The 19,703-nt window shown below is 40.9% G+C and overlaps 1 protein-coding gene across 1 annotated transcript in view; it reads right to left on the bottom strand.

Annotated features, from left to right (window-relative positions):
* Window positions 1–19,703, bottom strand: part of LOC310855703 (NACHT, LRR and PYD domains-containing protein 3-like) — a 41,765-nt gene that overhangs the window by 8,081 nt on the left and 13,981 nt on the right. Inside the window, exons 8-13 of the mRNA XM_083760812.1 lie at window positions 19,340–19,453; window positions 17,370–17,448; window positions 11,125–11,338; window positions 9,133–10,915; window positions 8,862–9,032; window positions 8,050–8,223 (exon numbers count right to left, since the gene is read on the bottom strand). Coding sequence (XP_083616938.1) covers window positions 8,050–8,223; window positions 8,862–9,032; window positions 9,133–10,915; window positions 11,125–11,338; window positions 17,370–17,448; window positions 19,340–19,453 — 2,535 coding nt within the window. The remainder of the gene's footprint in view (window positions 1–8,049; window positions 8,224–8,861; window positions 9,033–9,132; window positions 10,916–11,124; window positions 11,339–17,369; window positions 17,449–19,339; window positions 19,454–19,703) is intronic.

The following is a 19,703-nucleotide window of genomic DNA, read 5'->3' on the forward strand; positions in this document are numbered from 1 at the left end:
TACTGTATGATGTAACGTACTGTATGGAGTGTTACTGTATGATGTAACATACTGTATGATGTAACGTACTGTATGGAGCGTTACTGTATGATGTAACATACTGTATGATGTAACGTACTGTATGGAGTGTTACTGTATGATGTAACATACTGTATGATGTAACGTACTGTATGGAGTGTTACTGTATGATGTAACATACTGTATGATGTAACGTACTGTATGGAGCGTTTACTGTATGATGTAACATACTGTATGATGTAACGTACTGTATGGAGCGTTACTGTATGATGTAACATACTGTATGATGTAACGTACTGTATGGAGTGTTACTGTATGATGTAACATACTGTATGATGTAACGTACTGTATGGAGCGTTACTGTATGATGTAACGTACTGTATGGAGCGTTACTGTATGATGTAACGTACTGTATGGAGTGTTACTGTATGATGTAACATACTGTATGATGTAACGTACTGTATGGAGCGTTACTGTATGATGTAACATACTGTATGATGTAACATACTGTATGATGTAACATACTGTATGATGTAACATACTGTATGATGTAACATACTGTATGATGTAACATACTGTATGATGTAACGTACTGTATGGAGCGTTACTGTATGATGTAACGTACTGTATGGAGCGTTACTGTATGATGTAACATACTGTATGATGTAACGTACTGTATGGAGCGTTACTGTATGATGTAACATACTGTATGATGTAACGTACTGTATGGAGTGTTACTGTATGATGTAACATACTGTATGATGTAACATACTGTATGGAGCGTTACTGTATGATGTAACATACTGTATGATGTAACATACTGTATGATGTAACATACTTGTATGATGTAACATACTGTATGATGTAACGTACTGTATGGAGTGTTACTGTATGATGTAACATACTGTATGATGTAACATACTGTATGATGTAACGTACTGTATGGAGCGTTACTGTATGATGTAACATACTGTATGATGTAACGTACTGTATGGAGTGTTACTGTATGATGTAACATACTGTATGATGTAACATACTGTATGGAGTGTTACTGTATGATGTAACATACTGTATGATGTAACATACTGTATGGAGCGTTACTGTATGATGTAACATACTGTATGATGTAACATACTGTATGATGTAACATACTGTATGATGTAACGTACTGTATGGAGCGTTACTGTATGATGTAACATACTGTATGATGTAACGTACTGTATGGAGTGTTACTGTATGATGTAACATACTGTATGATGTAACATACTGTATGGAGTGTTTACTGTATGATGTAACATACTGTATGATGTAACGTACTGTATGGAGCGTTACTGTATGATGTAACATACTGTATGATGTAACATACTGTATGGAGTGTTACTGTATGATGTAACATACTGTATGATGTAACGTACTGTATGGAGCGTTACTGTATGATGTAACATACTGTATGATGTAACGTACTGTATGGAGTGTTACTGTATGATGTAACATACTGTATGATGTAACGTACTGTATGGAGTGTTACTGTATGATGTAACATACTGTATGATGTAACGTACTGTATGGAGCGTTACTGTATGATGTAACATACTGTATGATGTAACGTACTGTATGGAGTGTTACTGTATGATGTAACATACTGTATGATGTAACGTACTGTATGGAGCGTTACTGTATGATGTAACATACTGTATGATGTAACGTACTGTATGGAGCGTTACTGTATGATGTAACATACTGTATGATGTAACGTACTGTATGATGTAACATACTGTATGATGTAACATACTGTATGATGTAACGTACTGTATGGAGTGTTACTGTATGATGTAACATACTGTATGATGTAACATACTGTATGATGTAACGTACTGTATGGAGCGTTACTGTATGATGTAACATACTGTATGATGTAACATACTGTATGATGTAACGTACTGTATGGAGTGTTACTGTATGATGTAACGTACTGTATGATGTAACGTACTGTATGGAGCGTTACTGTATGATGTAACATACTGTATGATGTAACATACTGTATGATGTAACATACTGTATGATGTAACATACTGTATGATGTAACATACTGTATGATGTAACATACTGTATGATGTAACATACTGTATGATGTAACATACTGTATGATGTAACATACTGTATGATGTAACATACTGTATGATGTAACATACTGTATGATGTAACATACTGTATGATGTAACATACTGTATGATGTAACATACTGTATGATGTAACATACTGTATGATGTAACATACTGTATGATGTAACATACTGTATGATGTAACGTACTGTATGATGTAACATACTGTATGATGTAACATACTGTATGATGTAACGTACTGTATGATGTAACATACTGTATGATGTAACGTACTGTATGATGTAACATACTGTATGATGTAACATACTGTATGATGTAACATACTGTATGATGTAACGTACTGTATGATGTAACATACTGTATGATGTAACATACTGTATGATGTAACATACTGTATGATGTAACATACTGTATGATGTAACATACTGTATGATGTAACATACTGTATGATGTAACATACTGTATGATGTAACCATACTGTATGATGTAACATACTGTATGATGTAACATACTGTATGATGTAACATACTGTATGATGTAACATACTGTATGATGTAACGTACTGTATGATGTAACATACTGTATGATGTAACATACTGTATGATGTAACATACTGTATGATGTAACATACTGTATGATGTAACGTACTGTATGATGTAACATACTGTATGATGTAACATACTGTATGATGTAACATACTGTATGATGTAACGTACTGTATGGAGTGTTACTGTATGATGTAACATACTGTATGATGTAACATACTGTATGATGTAACATACTGTATGATGTAACATACTGTATGATGTAACGTACTGTATGGAGTGTTACTGTATGATGTAACATACTGTATGATGTAACATACTGTATGATGTAACATACTGTATGATTGTAACTTACTGTATGATGTAACATACTGTATGATGTAACATACTGTATGATGTAACATACTGTATGATGTAACATACTGTATGATGTAACATACTGTATGATGTAACAGTACTGTATGATGTAACATACTGTATGATGTAACATACTGTATGATGTAACATACTGTATGATGTAACATACTGTATGATGTAACATACTGTATGATGTAACATACTGTATGATGTAACATACTGTATGATGTAACATACTGTATGATGTAACATACTGTATGATGTAACATACTGTATGATGTAACATACTGTATGATGTAACATACTGTATGATGTAACATACTGTATGATGTAACATACTGTATGATGTAACATACTGTATGATGTAACATACTGTATGATGTAACATACTGTATGATGTAACATACTGTATGATGTAACATACTGTATGATGTAACATACTGTATGATGTAACATACTGTATGATGTAACATACTGTATGATGTAACATACTGTATGATGTAACATACTGTATGATGTAACATACTGTATGATGTAACATACTGTATGATGTAACAACTGTATGATGTAACATACTGTATGATGTAACATACTGTATGATGTAACGATACTGTATGATGTAACATACTGTATGATGTAACATACTGTATGATGTAACATACTGTATGATGTAACATACTGTATGATGTAACATACTGTATGATGTAACATACTGTATGATGTAACATACTGTATGATGTAACATACTGTATGATTAACATACTGTATGATGTAACATACTGTATGATGTAACGTACTGTATGATGTAACATACTGTATGATGTAACATACTGTATGATGTAACGTACTGTATGATGTAAACTACTGTATGATGTAACATACTGTATGATGTAACATACTGTATGATGTAACTTACTGTATGATGTAACGTTCTGTATGATGTTAACGTACTGTATGATGTAACTACTGTATGATGTAACATACTGTATGATGTAACGTACTGTATGATGTAACATACTGTATGATGTAACATACTGTATGATGTAACATACTGTATGATGTAACGTACTGTATGATGTAACGTACTGTATGATGTAACATACTGTATGATGTAACTACTGTATGATGTAACATACTGTATGATGTAACGTACTGTATGATGTAACATACTGTATGATGTAACGTACTGTATGATGTAACGTACTGTATGATGTAACATACTGTATGATGTAACATACTGTATGATGTAACATACTGTATGATGTAACATACTGTATGATGTAACATACTGTATGATGTAACATACTGTATGATGTAACATACTGTATGATGTAACGTACTGTATGATGTAACGTACTGTATGATGTAACATACTGTATGATGTAACGTACTGTATGATGTAACATACTGTATGATGTAACATACTGGTATGATGTAACGTACTGTATGATGTAACATACTGTATGATGTAACATACTGTATGATGTAACGTACTGTATGATGTAACATACTGTATGATGTAACATACTGTATGATGTAACATACTGTATGATGTAACATACTGTATGATGTAACATACTGTATGATGTAACATACTGTATGATGTAACATACTGTATGATGTAACATACTGTATGATGTAACATACTGTATGATGTAACATACTGTATGATGTAACGTACTGTATGATGTAACATACTGTATGATGTAACATACTGTATGATGTAACATACTGTATGATGTAACATACTGTATGATGTAACATACTGTATGATGTAACATACTGTATGATGTAACATACTGTATGATGTAACGTACTGTATGATGTAACATACTGTATGATGTAACGTACTGTATGAGTAACATACTGTATGATGTAACATACTGTATGATGTAACATACTGTATGATGTAACATACTGTATGATGTAACATACTGTATGATGTAACATACTGTATGATGTAACATACTGTATGATGTAACATACTGTATGATGTAACATACTGTATGATGTAACGTACTGTATGATGTAACATACTGTATGATGTAACATACTGTATGATGTAACATACTGTATGATGTAACATACTGTATGATGTAACGTACTGTATGATGTAACATACTGTATGATGTAACATACTGTATGATGTAACGTACTGTATGATGTAACATACTGTATGATGTAACATACTGTATGATGTAACATACTGTATGATGTAACATACTGTATGATGTAACATACTGTATGATGTAACATACTGTATGATGTAACATACTGTATGATGTAACATACTGTATGATGTAACATACTGTATGATGTAACATACTGTATGATGTAACATACTGTATGATGTAACATACTGTATGATGTAACATACTGTATGATGTAACATACTGTATGATGTAACATACTGTATGATGTAACGTACTGTATGATGTAACATACTGTATGATGTAACATACTGTATGATGTAACATACTGTATGATGTAACATACTGTATGATGTAACATACTGTATGATGTAACATACTGTATGATGTAACATACTGTATGATGTAACATACTGTATGATGTAACATACTGTATGATGTAACATACTGTATGATGTAACGTACTGTATGATGTAACATACTGTATGATGTAACATACTGTATGATGTAACATACTGTATGATGTAACATACTGTATGATGTAACATACTGTATGATGTAACATACTGTATGATGTAACGTACTGTATGATGTAACATACTGTATGATGTAACATACTGTATGATGTAACGTACTGTATGATGTAACATACTGTATGATGTAACATACTGTATGATGTAACATACTGTATGATGTAACATACTGTATGATGTAACATACTGTATGATGTAACATACTGTATGATGTAACATACTGTATGATGTAACATACTGTATGATGTAACGTACTGTATGATGTAACGTACTGTATGATGTAACATACTGTATGATGTAACATACTGTATGATGTAACATACTGTATGATGTAACATACTGTATGATGTAACGTACTGTATGATGTAACATACTGTATGATGTAACATACTGTATGATGTAACATACTGTATGATGTAACATACTGTATGATGTAACATACTGTATGATGTAACATACTGTATGATGTAACATACTGTATGATGTAACATACTGTATGATGTAACATACTGTATGATGTAACATACTGTATGATGTAACATACTGTATGATGTAACATACTGTATGATGTAACATACTGTATGATGTAACATACTGTATGATGTAACGTACTGTATGATGTAACATACTGTATGATGTAACGTACTGTATGATGTAACATACTGTATGATGTAACATACTGTATGATGTAACATACTGTATGATGTAACATACTGTATGATGTAACATACTGTATGATGTAACATACTGTATGATGTAACATACTGTATGATGTAACATACTGTATGATGTAACGTACTGTATGATGTAACATACTGTATGATGTAACATACTGTATGATGTAACATACTGTATGATGTAACGTACTGTATGATGTAACATACTGTATGATGTAACATACTGTATGATGTAACATACTGTATGATGTAACGTACTGTATGATGTAACGTACTGTATGATGTAACATACTGTATGATGTAACATACTGTATGATGTAACATACTGTATGATGTAACATACTGTATGATGTAACGTACTGTATGATGTAACATACTGTATGATGTAACATACTGTATGATGTAACATACTGTATGATGTAACATACTGTATGATGTAACGTACTGTATGATGTAACATACTGTATGATGTAACATACTGTATGATGTAACATACTGTATGATGTAACATACTGTATGATGTAACATACTGTATGATGTAACATACTGTATGATGTAACATACTGTATGATGTAACATACTGTATGATGTAACGTACTGTATGATGTAACGTACTGTATGATGTAACATACTGTATGATGTAACATACTGTATGATGTAACGTACTGTATGATGTAACATACTGTATGATGTAACGTACTGTATGATGTAACATACTGTATGATGGAGCGTTACTGTATGATGTAACATACTGTATGATGTAACATACTGTATGATGTAACATACTGTATGATGTAACATACTGTATGATGTAACATACTGTATGATGTAACATACTGTATGATGTAACGTACTGTATGATGTAACATACTGTATGATGTAACATACTGTATGATGTAACGTACTGTATGATGTAACATACTGTATGATGGAGCGTTACTGTAATGATACTCATGAGACCTCTTCCGTTGGGCATAGAGGGCAATGCTGCCTTTAACTATAACTAGAAAACGTTGCATGGATGCACCTGAGACGTATCCTCAGTGATGTGTCCCGAGGTTATGGGGGTTCCGGGTCTGTCGAACATCATCCCCTCACTCAGGTGACCCAGCCGGGGTGATCAAGTCCCGACTTACGTCCCAGTAGCTCCCCTCCATCAGTCCCATTAGGGAAAGACCAGGGCCACACAATCCGTTACTTTGGAACTATACTCTGCCAGGACTGGGAGAACCAGATTCTGGCGCGTGGAAGGACTAGGCTCTGTGGGTTGACTCCTGGCCGGGCCCCTCCTACGTCTCACCAGGTCCACTCCTGCTCTCACCAGGCCCAGGACAGACTCCCAGCACAAGGCACTCCATTCAGGAGTGGTGGATTTATAATGGCCCTCCTAAAGGCCTCAACGAGGACACAGGCTGGGGCGCTAACCCATACTGCTCACCCGGGTGCCGTCAACATTCGGCTGTCACCCGTCTCTCCGGTGGTCACCAGACTATACCTCATGCGCACTCACGCACACACGCACGCACGTGCACACGCACATGCACTCTCACACACACACACACACACACACACACACACCCTCACACACACACACACACACACACACACACACACACACACACACACACACACCAAGTCTCTCATACCTAAGAGTGTCCAGTCTACAGCGTGGATCCGTCACAACAGCAGAGAGCATCGCTCTGCCTGATTCTCCTGGATGATTGAAGGTCAAGTCCAACTCTCTCAAATGGGAATGGTTGGAGCGCAGAGCTGAGGTCAGAGAAGAACAGCCTTTCTCTGTGACCAGACATCCTGACAAACTGCACGCACGCACGCACACACGTGCGAGCGCACGCACACACACACACACACACACACACACACACACACACACACACACAGACGAATCATTTATTTATGTCCTCATAAGAGATGCAATGCAAGGACACAAATGTTTACAAGGTGCTGTACAGAATGCAATCAGCAAATCCCAGACAAATACCCACACACCCCTCAGGGGTACAAGTAACAGCGTCTAAGCAATATCTAGCGGCTACCGATAGTAGAAGAGATTTCACAGAATTTTGCAAGATGAGCTGCTCATTTTGGCATCCCAAGTTGTTGTTACAACCAAACTGTCCTCGGTTGCCGAAGATAAACACAAGTAATTACACCTTTAGCCTCTCTGAGCTAGAATCAAAGGTGCAGGCCACTTCCAAGGATGAAAACGGACACACGCACGCAGCCACGCATGCATGCATGCATGCATGCACGCATGCATGCATGCACGCACGCACACATAGTGAGCATGAGGAAACGATTTAAACTAGAACTGCACTCTGTCGAGTGCTTACTTGCGCTTTCACACAAGCACAAATTAATCATTACATCATACGCTGCAACGGGACATACACCTCGGAGCACTGGACAAACAACATTACTTGCACGTTATACTGACTTGAGAGTCTCCAACATGCAGTGTGGACTCCCCAGTCCCTCAGCCAGAAGGTGGACTCCAGAGTCCAGAAGGCCATTATTGCTCAGGTCAACTTCTCTCAAACTAGAGCTGGAGCTGAGAGCTGACGATAACTCCTTACAGCATCTCACTGACAGGTTACAGCCACTCAGCCTGAAGAAACATTAATGGTAAAGCATTTCTTTATTAGATTTTCTGTTAAATACAGATTACCTAATATATTAAATGTATATTTAGTAATCAGTGAACCTACAGAGCTTTATTGGAGGCTTTGAGCACGGGCAGCAGCCCCAGAAGAGCCTTATCTGAAGCAGAGTATTTCTTCAGGTCAAACACGTCCAGCTCCTTTTCTGAAGACAGCAACACGAAGACCAGAGCTGACCACTGAGCAGGAGAGAGCTTGTCTGTGGAGAGACGTCCTGACGTCAGGTACTGTTGGATGTCCTCCTCCAGAGAATGATCATTCAGCTCATTCAGACAGTGGAACAGATTGATGCTTCTCTCTGGAGATGGATTCTCTGTGATCTTCTCCTTGATGTATTTGATGGTTTCGTGATTGGTCTGGATGGTGTCTCCTGTCTGTATCAGCAGCCTTTGAAGGAGTTTCTGATTGGTCTCCAAAGAGAGGCCCAGCAGGAAACGCAGGAACAAGTCCAGGTGTCCATTTGGACTCTGTAAGGCCTTGTCCACAGCACTTTGGTAGAGGTGATTCAACGTAGGTTCGGGTGTAATTACCTCTGACCGGTTGGAGGTTGTTTGTGGTTCTGACAGTAGGTTGACACCATCCTGGACGAAGGAGACGAAGACATGAAGAGCAGCCATGAACTCCTGGACACTCAGATGGACGAAGCAGAACACAGTGTCCACGTGCAGCCCTCTCTCCTGTTTAAAGATCTGTGTAAACATTCCAGAGTACACAGAGGCGTCTCGGACATCAATGCCACACTCTCTCAGGTCTGCGTCATAGAAGATCAGTTTGCCTTTCTTTAGCTGTTCAAACGCCAGTTTTGCCAAAGCCAGAATAACCTTGGTATTCTCTGGATCATCGTGATATTTCACACTCTTCTGTCTGAACAGAACCAGCAGGAAGTGGAGGTACATCTCAGTCAGGTACTGTGGCAGCGATCCTTTCACGCCCGTCTTCAACAGGTGCTCCAGAACTGCGGCGGTGATCCAACAGAAGACCGGGATGTGACACATGATGTGGAGGCTTTTGGATTTCTTGACGTGGGAGACGATCGGGCGCGCCTTCTCCTCATCCCCGAATCTCTTGACGAAGTACTCGTCCTTCTGCGGATCGGTGAATCCTCGCACCTCCGTCACCCTGTCAACGTAAGCGTCTGGGATCTGATGAGCCGCTGCAGGTCGTGTGGTTATCCAGATGCGAGCCGAGGGAAGCAGGTGGCCTCTGATGAGGTTTGTCAGCAACACGACCACCGAGGCTGGCGCGGTGACATCGGTCACAATCTCAGCGTTCTGGAAGTCCAGAGGAAACCTCAGTTCATCCAAGCCATCGAGGATGAACATGACCCGGAACTCCTCCAAGCTGCAGACGAGTGGTTTCATGATCCCACCGAAGAAATGCTGAAGGAGTTCCACCAAGCTGTACTTCTCCTCCTTCATCATCATGTTCAGCTCTCGGAAAGTGAGTGGAAACAAGAAGTGGACGTCCCGGTTGGCTCTGCCTTCTGCCCAGTCCAGAGCGTACTTCTGAGCCAACACCGTCTTACCGATGCCGGCCACGCCCTTTGTCATCACCGTCTTGATTGGTCCATCTTGCCCAGGTAAGGGTTCGTACATGTCTTCGACGCTGACTGCCGTCTCTGGTCTGGTCGCTTTCCTGAACGCTGCTTCGATTTGTCTGACTTCGTGTTCTTTATTGACGTCTCCACTGCCTCCCTCTGTGATGTAGAGCTCCGTGAAGATCTGCTTCAGAAGGGTTTGGGTTCCCTCGTTAGCGATCCACTCGGACACATTCTGACACTTCTTCTTCAGATAAGACTTGAGTTGACGTTGACTGACAGGAGCAAGAGATTCTACATGACCAAAGAACAGAAGACACCAGTGAGCGTGTATGTATGTTATAACGTTAATGTAAGTTATGTAACCGCCCAGATGGTCATTGCCATTAGATGATCATTATCTTTATTACTGTTGTTATTGTTGTTGTGTTATATATATTATTATATCTGTATGACTAGTGAAGTCCGCTAGATCTTAAAGGTATTAATAAAGTCTTTCTTACTCATCATCAGGAGGTCAGCCAGCTCCTCCAGCTTCAGACTCCTCAGGAGGTGCAGTGTGATCTTCAGAGCTCCCTCTGTGGTGCTTCTCCTCTCCTCCTCGCCCTCCCCCTCCTCCCCCTGACTCTCTAAGCATTCTGGGTAATCTGTTGTCAGAAGCTTCTGGAACCTCGTCATCTCCTTCTTCACGAATGTTACGAGTTTCCCTTCAAGCTCCTGGAACACATAATAATATAATAAAGGTTAAACTCAACAATATTTAATTGATTGATTGATTGATCATCGATCCTGCAGGCCTTCTACAAGTCCTTTGTAGAATCCATAATGACCTTCAACATCACATCATGGTTTGGTGTGATGCGTGCCATCAACCGGAACCCTCTCGAAAGGGTGGTTAGGATCAGCGGCAAGATCATTGGGAGGGACCAGGAGTCACTCAGCAGCATCCATAAAAAACGGACAATAAAGAAGGCCTCTCAAATAGTTGAGGACAACACACACACCCTCCATAACCACTACCAACTAATGCCCTCAGGCCGGCGATACAGAGCATCAAAACTCACTAAAAGGGGCTCAGCTAGCTTTGTGCCCACCTCCATCAGACTCCTGAACACCTAGGCTGAACACCCCCCCCCCCTTTCCACCCGATGGACTATAGTGAATGCATAGGTTGCATACAGTAAATATTTAGATTTTTAACTATTAGTACTTATAGAATAGATTTTAATATATTATGCTTTTAAGTAGTTCCTCTTAAAAAGTCGTTTTTATGATCTTTTATATAGTAACTGTGTTTGTGTGTAATGTGATTTCTGTTGTCTTTACCACTGCACAAAAGAAGTTTCCGAAAGGAAAAATAAAGTTCTTTGAAGTTTGAAGTTGAAGATTGGTCTGTTCACAGTCGATAAACTTCGCAGTCGAGTGTACGGCGGCTGAGATGAGGATCAGCATCTTCAAATCTGAGGCCATGGTTTTCAGCAGGAAACCGATGGATTGTGCAGTCCAAGTAGGGAATGAGACATTACCCCAGGTGAAGGAGTCCAAGTAGGGAATGAGACATTACCCCAGGTGAAGGAGTCCAAGGAGGGAATGAGACATTACCCCAGGTGGAGGAGTCTAGCATCTGTAGGGAATGAGACATTACCCCAGGTGAAGGAGTTTAGTATCTGTAGGGAATGAGACATTACCCCAGGTGGAGGAGTTCAAGTAGGGAATGAGACATTACCCCAGGTGAAGGAGTCCAAGTAGGGAATGAGACATTACCCCAGGTGAAGGAGTCCAAGTAGGGAATGAGACATTACCCCAGGTGAAGGAGTCTAGTATCTGTAGGGAATGAGACATTACCCCAGGTGAAGGAGTCTAGTATCTGTAGGGAATGAGACATTACCCCAGGTGAAGGAGTCTAGTATCTGTATGGAATGAGACATTACCCCAGGTGAAGGAGTCTAGTATCTGTAGGGAATGAGACATTACCCCAGGTGAAGGAGTTTAGTATCTGTAGGGAATGAGACATTACCCCAGGTGAAGGAGTCTAGTATCTGTAGGGAATGAGACATTACCCCAGGTGAAGGAGTCTAGTATCTGTAGGGAATGAGACATTACCCCAGGTGGAGGAGTCTAGTATCTGTAGGGAATGAGACATTACCCCAGGTGAAGGAGCCCAAGTATGGAATGAGACATTACCCCAGGTGAAGGAGCCCAAGTATGGAATGAGACATTACCCGAGGTGAAGGAGTCCAAGTAGGGAATGAGACATTACCCCAGGTGAAGGAGTTTAGTATCTGTAGGGAATGAGACATTACCCCAGGTGAAGGAGTCCAAGCAGGGAATGAGACATTACCCCAGGTGGAGGAGTCTAGTATCTGTAGGGAATGAGACATTACCCCAGGTGAAGGAGTTTAGTATCTGTAGGGAATGAGACATTACCCCAGGTGAAGGAGTCCAAGCAGGGAATGAGACATTACCCCAGGTGGAGGAGTCTAGTATCTGTAGGGAATGAGACATTACCCCACGTGAAGGAGTCTAGTATCTGTAGGGAATGAGACATTACCCCAGGTGGAGGAGTTCAAGTGTCTCGGGTCTTGTTCACGAGTGATGGGAGGACGGAGAAGGACATCAGTCGGAGAATCCGAGCAGCAGGGGGCGGTATTGCAGTCGCTAAACCGCTCACTGCTGTGACGAAAACAGAGCTGAGTTAGAAGACAAAGCTCTCTGACTAGCGAGCAATCTTCGTTCAACTCTCACATATGGTCATGAAGTGTGGGTTTTCTCTTATACGGTTGGCTGGCGAGAGAGACTTGGAATACAGCCGATGCTTCTTCGCTTGGAAAGGAGCCAATTAGGTGGTCCGGACATCTGCTTAGGAAGCCTCTCGAGCGTCTCCCTATACTTAGGGAGGTCATCGATGCACGTCCACTGGGAGGAGACCCCGGGGCAGACCAAGGATCACGTCCACTGGGAGGAGACCCCGGGGCAGACCAAGGACCAGATGGAGGGATCATATCTCCAACATGGTCTGGGAAGGCCTCAGGATCCCCCAGATCTAAGTTAATAATGTTAACTGCTTAAATGTTAACCTGCTCTGGAGCAGGACGTCTGGAGCACTCTGGTGAAGGTGTTGCCCCCGCGGCCCCAACTACGGTTTGAAGATGGATGGATAGATGGATGGATGGATGGATGTATGGATTGGCGCAGACAAAGGACCAGATGGGTTGATTATATCTCCATGCTGGCCATGGAACGCCTCAGGATCCCCCAGGATGAAGTGAATGTGGCCTGGAGCTCTCTGCTGGAACTGTTACCCCCACAACCCGAGTCTGGATAAGCGGATGGATGAGTATGGATGGATGGATGGATGGATGGATGGATGGATGAATGAATTGATTTAAAGTCCATCACGTTTCATTACACTGGACAACAGCGTACTGGTCATTTTCAGTGTCGTTGAAGAAAATGTAATTTCTCCCAAAAGCAAACCTTGTGATGAAGGTGCAGTGTCATCAAACCATACATACCACACTTCAAAGAGACGTGTAAAATGATAAAAAAAAATGTGTATAACATTTACAGTTCAGTCAGATAATAACTCACGATTAGATTGAACAAATATGTATTACAGAATAAGAGCATACGGTATAACATCTTATCTTGGCGTTCGGCTCTGCTACATTTCTCTCCCTGTTCGGCACGATTATACGACCAACATTAACCATTAAGAGCAGGGAGATAGATATTCAATAACAATCCCACCCCCCCATGGGGAACAGAAATAGCTGAGCCCACCGGTGGTGCTGCAGGGTGGCGGTTGGAGCAAACAGAACTAATAGCAGAGCCCAGCGGTGGTGCTGGGGTGGTGGCGGTTGGAGCAAACAGAACTAATAGCAGAGCCCAGCGGTGGTGCTGGGGTGGTGGCGGTTGGAGCAAACAGAACTAATAGCAGAGCCCAGCGGTGGTGCTGGGGTGGCGGTGGAAGCAAACAGAACTAATAGCAGAGCCCAGCGGTGGTGCTGGGGTGGTGGTGGTGGGAGCAAACAGAACTAATAGCAGAGCCCAGTGGTGGTGCTGGGGTGGCGGTGGGAGCAAACAGAACTAATAACAGCGCCCAGTGGTGGTGCTGGGGTGGCGGTGGGAGCAAACAGAACTAACAGCAGAGCCCAGTGGTGGTGCTGGGGTGGTGGTGGGAGCGAACAGATCTAACAGCAGAGCCCAGTGGTGGTGCTGGGGTGGTGGTGGGAGCGAACAGATCTAACAGCAGAGCCCAGTGGTGGTGCTGGGGTGGTGGTGGGAGCGAACAGATCTAACAGCAGAGCCCAGTGGTGGTGCTGGGGTGGTGGTGGGAGCGAACAGATCTAACAGCAGAGCCCAGTGGTGGTGCTGGGGTGGTGGTGGGAGCAAACAGATCTAACAGCAGAGCCCAGCGGTGGTGCTGGGGTGGTGGTGGGAGCAAACAGAACTAATAACAGAGGCTACCGTTGGTGCTGGGGTGGCGGTGGGAGCAAACAGTGCATAACAACAACCAGGAACGCATATGCAGAGGAAAGAACGCAGGAAGAATCCAGACTTGGGTGAGCTTAAATACTGCACCCAATTGGTCAGCTGATTGCCACGTCAGCGAATGACATGTGGGTCTTGCATAACCCTTATTCTACAACAAATTACCAGCACCGTTCACCACCTAATCAAAGCAAAGAATTCAGCTGCTCTGTTTTCCCAGAGCGCTAGCAAACTCGGTGGCTAGGCTAGCTAGTTTCTTGGGACGTCTGTGCTCGTAGTGACTACATCTGTCATTCAAAGAATATTGCTTAAATGAGCCCCTCGAGTATATCTGACTGAACTATCTCCGTAAGATACGCATCATTTAATTCATCAACTTGCACCTATCCTCACTTCCATTTTCAACTGGTCACTTGAACTCTGTACTGTGCCTGCTTGCTTTAAATCTGCGGTTATCATTCCTGTCCCAAAGAAAAATAATATCACCTGTCTTAATGACTATAGGCCTGTTGCCCTAACATCTGTCATTATGAAAGTCTTTGAGCGACTGGTCTGTAAACACCTGTCCAGCATAGCACTAGACCCCCACCAATTTGCCTACAGAGCAAATAGGAGTGTAGATGATGCAGTATCCCTCTGTCTGCACACTATCACCCAACACCTAGAATCCAGATCCACCTATGTATGCTCGTGTACTTTTTGTTGACTTCAGCTCCGCATTTAATACAATAGTGCCTGGGAAGCTGATTTCAACCCTACAGGAGCTAGGCGTCAGCACACATCTATGTAAATGGATCTTTAATGTTCTATGTAACAGGAAACAGGTGGTCAAAATAGGTGATCTCGTCTCGCTGTCGAGGCTCCTAAACACTGGGGCCCCCCAGGGGTGCGTCTTTTCTCCACTTCTCTACTCATTATACACTCATTTCTGTCAATCTCACTTTAGTACAGTTATGATGTATAAGTTTGCTGATGACACATCTTTAGTAGGTCTTATTACCAACGAGGTTGAAACCGACTACCGCAGAGCAGTAGAGGAGCTGGTGAGATGGTGTGAGAGTGACAACTTGATTCTAAACATCTCTAAAACCAAAGAGATGTTCATAGATTTTAGGAAAATAAATCATGCCCCCCCCCCCCCCCCCCCCCCCCCCTCTCTTCATCAATGGGGAAGAGGTAGAAAGAGTTTCCTCCTTCCGGTTCCTATAGGGATCACCATCCATGAATCCTTATCATGGGATCTTAACACCAGTCTCATAATAAGTAAATCACACCAGCGTCTCTATTTCTTGCGGCAGCTAAAGAAGTTCAAAGTCAGCCAAGCAGCCATGCCTCACTTCTATAGGGCCACTATTGAAAGTGTTCTCACCTTCTCCATGCTGGTCTGGTTTTGTCTCAAGACAAATTAAAGCTGGAAAGAGTAGTACGTCGCGCATCAAAAAACATAGGATGCAGCCTCCCTACACTTTCCTCACTCTATTCCACCAGAATAATTCGGAAGGCAAATTAAATCATTGCAGACAACTCCCATCCTGCACATCACCTCTTCAATCTCCTCCCATCAGGCAGGAGATATAGAAGTATCCAGAGCTCGACATGTCGCTTCAGGGATAGCACTTACCCTGTAGCCATTAGACATCTGAACTCATAGTATATGCATATAGCACTTAAAAAAACTGAATGTAATTTCCTATGCTGCTGGTTTTTGTATTGTACTGTCCTTCTGTTTGTGTATCTATGGTTGTCTGTATATGTTGAGTATGAACCAAGACAAATTCATATCAACTTGTTGACATGGCAAATAAATTATTGAATCTTGAATTGAATCTTGAATATTTCTCCTATATGATATGAGAAGAAGTGTTCGTCATTGTAAACCCAGTTCATAAGACCGGCTCAGAGAACAATGGCAAAACGTCAATCAAAGTCATCAGAACTAGGACAGCCATTACTGCTCCAGTTCTTTGTGTTTTCAGCTGGATTAATTTAAAACTCATAACGATATTTTCCGATATTACATTTGTATGCAAATATCGCCCGATAATATCGGACATCCCTAGTTTTGCCATTTATTTTCCTGAGCTAAGCATAATTATATGCTTTTAATTGTTAACAATGGGAGCACAGTGTCAGAGGTTAAATATTTCCGGGAAGTGATTTTAGCAGAGGACCTACTTGTCTCTATTGTGATAAACTCAGTATTTATTAATTTAATGTGTAGATATAGTAAAGGTGTTGTTGTACATTAACATACCTTAAATATGGAGTCCAGCTCTGTTTCATGTACCTGAGCTGACTTACCACTGGAACCCAGAGATATCTGCTGCTGGTCACTGTGGAGGACACACACACACACACACACACACACACACACACACACACACACACACACACACACACACACACACACACACACACACACACACACACACACACACACACACACACACACACACACACACACACACACACACACACACACACACACACACTAGCTACAGTTTGGGGTCCTCAACCTTTTGAGAAAATGTGAGTCATCACAAAAAATGCCTCATGGTGTCCATTCATTTGTATCTTTGTATAATTACAAAAAGGAGTTCAAAATATGTATTTAGATTTGGGCAGAGGAATGGGCAGCTATATTGAACATTAGCCACATTGCACAATATTCCATAATTGCATAAATAATGTTCTTTGAAAATGTGAGTTAGTTATTAAACGTTATGATTCTATGAGGTGTTTAGACATGTTCCGTATCAAAGTCCAACACCATCAGATAACAGGTAGGCCAGGTGGTTTTACTGGTTGTAAATCTAGTTGACTTGGAGAGGGAGAGGGAGTGGTTCAGACTGAACACCCACACCGCCACCACTGGATATGGTCATCTTTACAGTTATAGACAGATTACACGTCCTTAATTCCTTCTCTGTGGTTCCCTTCTTATAATTCCTTCCCCGTGGGTCCTAAACACGCCATAATCCAAGGTTAAAGTACCAACATCTATGGGAAGTTGTATTTATACCTCCTTCCGCTTGACCTTAAAGGAGAATTCCATGCTAAAAGGCTTTCTTACCTTTCTTTGTAGTCGTTACGTCCCCACCAAAGAGGTCCAGGTGATATTCTGTGCAAAGCTCCTTATTGGCTATTTCCCCTACCATAAGCCCTCAATGAATTGAATGGGAATTGAATGGGAATTGAATGGGGCTATGGGGTGTTGTGCTAATTTGCTTATTTACATCGCTCAAAGCAACAAAAAAAATGTATATATACTCTCTTCATAATGTAAATAATATCCCAAGTGGCACAGTTTACTACTTATTTCGATGGAAATAAGCTAATTAGCACAACACCCCATAGCCCCATTCAATTCCCATTTGCACAGAAAAACACCTGGAGCTCTTTGGTGGGGACGTAACAACTACAAAGAAAGGTAAGAAAGATAAGAAAGCCTTCTAGCATGGAATTCTCCTTTAACCACTCCTCCCTCATTATCAACAACTCCTCCCTCCTCATCAAACTCAGCTGCCTTTCATTATCACCCGGCCAATCCCCGGTGCAATCACCACAGCATAAATACACCTGCGATCTCTCAACCAAGTTGTTTGTTCTGCTCCACAACAGACCAAACATGGGTTGTGAGTACTACACTTGTAGATCGGCTATTTTCACTGTTCTTCAAAATCGCTAGAGATAGATATTGTTTGTGTTCAAGCATTGCTTGTCAATTGTGAAAGAGTGTGTGTGTGTGTGTGTGTGTGTGTGTGTGTGTGTGTGTGTGTGTGTGTGTGTGTGTGTGTGTGTGTGTGTGTGTGTGTGTGTGTGTGTGTGTGTGTGTGTGTGTGTGTGTGTGTGTGTGCTTTATTCATATCATAGTAGGCCTACTGTATACTGCACACTAATTCACCGGTTTACTCCACCGCAAGACCTTAATTATTGTTGAATTGTGGGGCTTAATTTATCTATGTTTGGATCACTGATTGTGCCTTTAAAGTGCAGTTACAGTTACAGATGTATGAAAAACATTAAACATGAACTAATGTGTTCTTAAAGCCCTTTTAAGATGCTGCACTAACTGTAGGAGAGACATTCTGACCTCTGATCAGTAGAGTTTAATAAAACTACATCATGTGGTGTTTTTCTGATAGTTTTACATTCTGACCTCTGATCAGTAGAGTTTAATGAAACTACATCATGTGGTGTTTTCTGATAGTTTCACATTCTGACCTCTGATCAGTAGACTGGTGTCCATCTTTGAAGTGAATAGGTTTGCCCATAGACCAGTCACTCTTCATGGAGACACAGCTGGGTACAGGAGACTCTGCTCTCTGACGATCAACCCTGACAAACATCATGAAACATTACATTTATTAATCACCAACAACCAACATGAAACATTACATTTATTCATCACCATGACAACCATCATAAAATATTAACTACTCACAATATTTGCTACACATAGAGATATTAAATCCTTTCAATTTAAAATTAGGACACAAGTCAATTAGCCACATTACATAATTCTGCACTGTCTGCTAATAAAAATGTTATCCTTAAAATGTGAGTTGGGTATTAAACTTTATGATTA

The sequence above is a fragment of the Protomyctophum parallelum genome (genome assembly GCF_964188405.1).
Source record: "Protomyctophum parallelum genome assembly, chromosome: 3".
In the NCBI taxonomy this organism is placed as follows: Eukaryota; Metazoa; Chordata; class Actinopteri; order Myctophiformes; family Myctophidae; genus Protomyctophum; species Protomyctophum parallelum.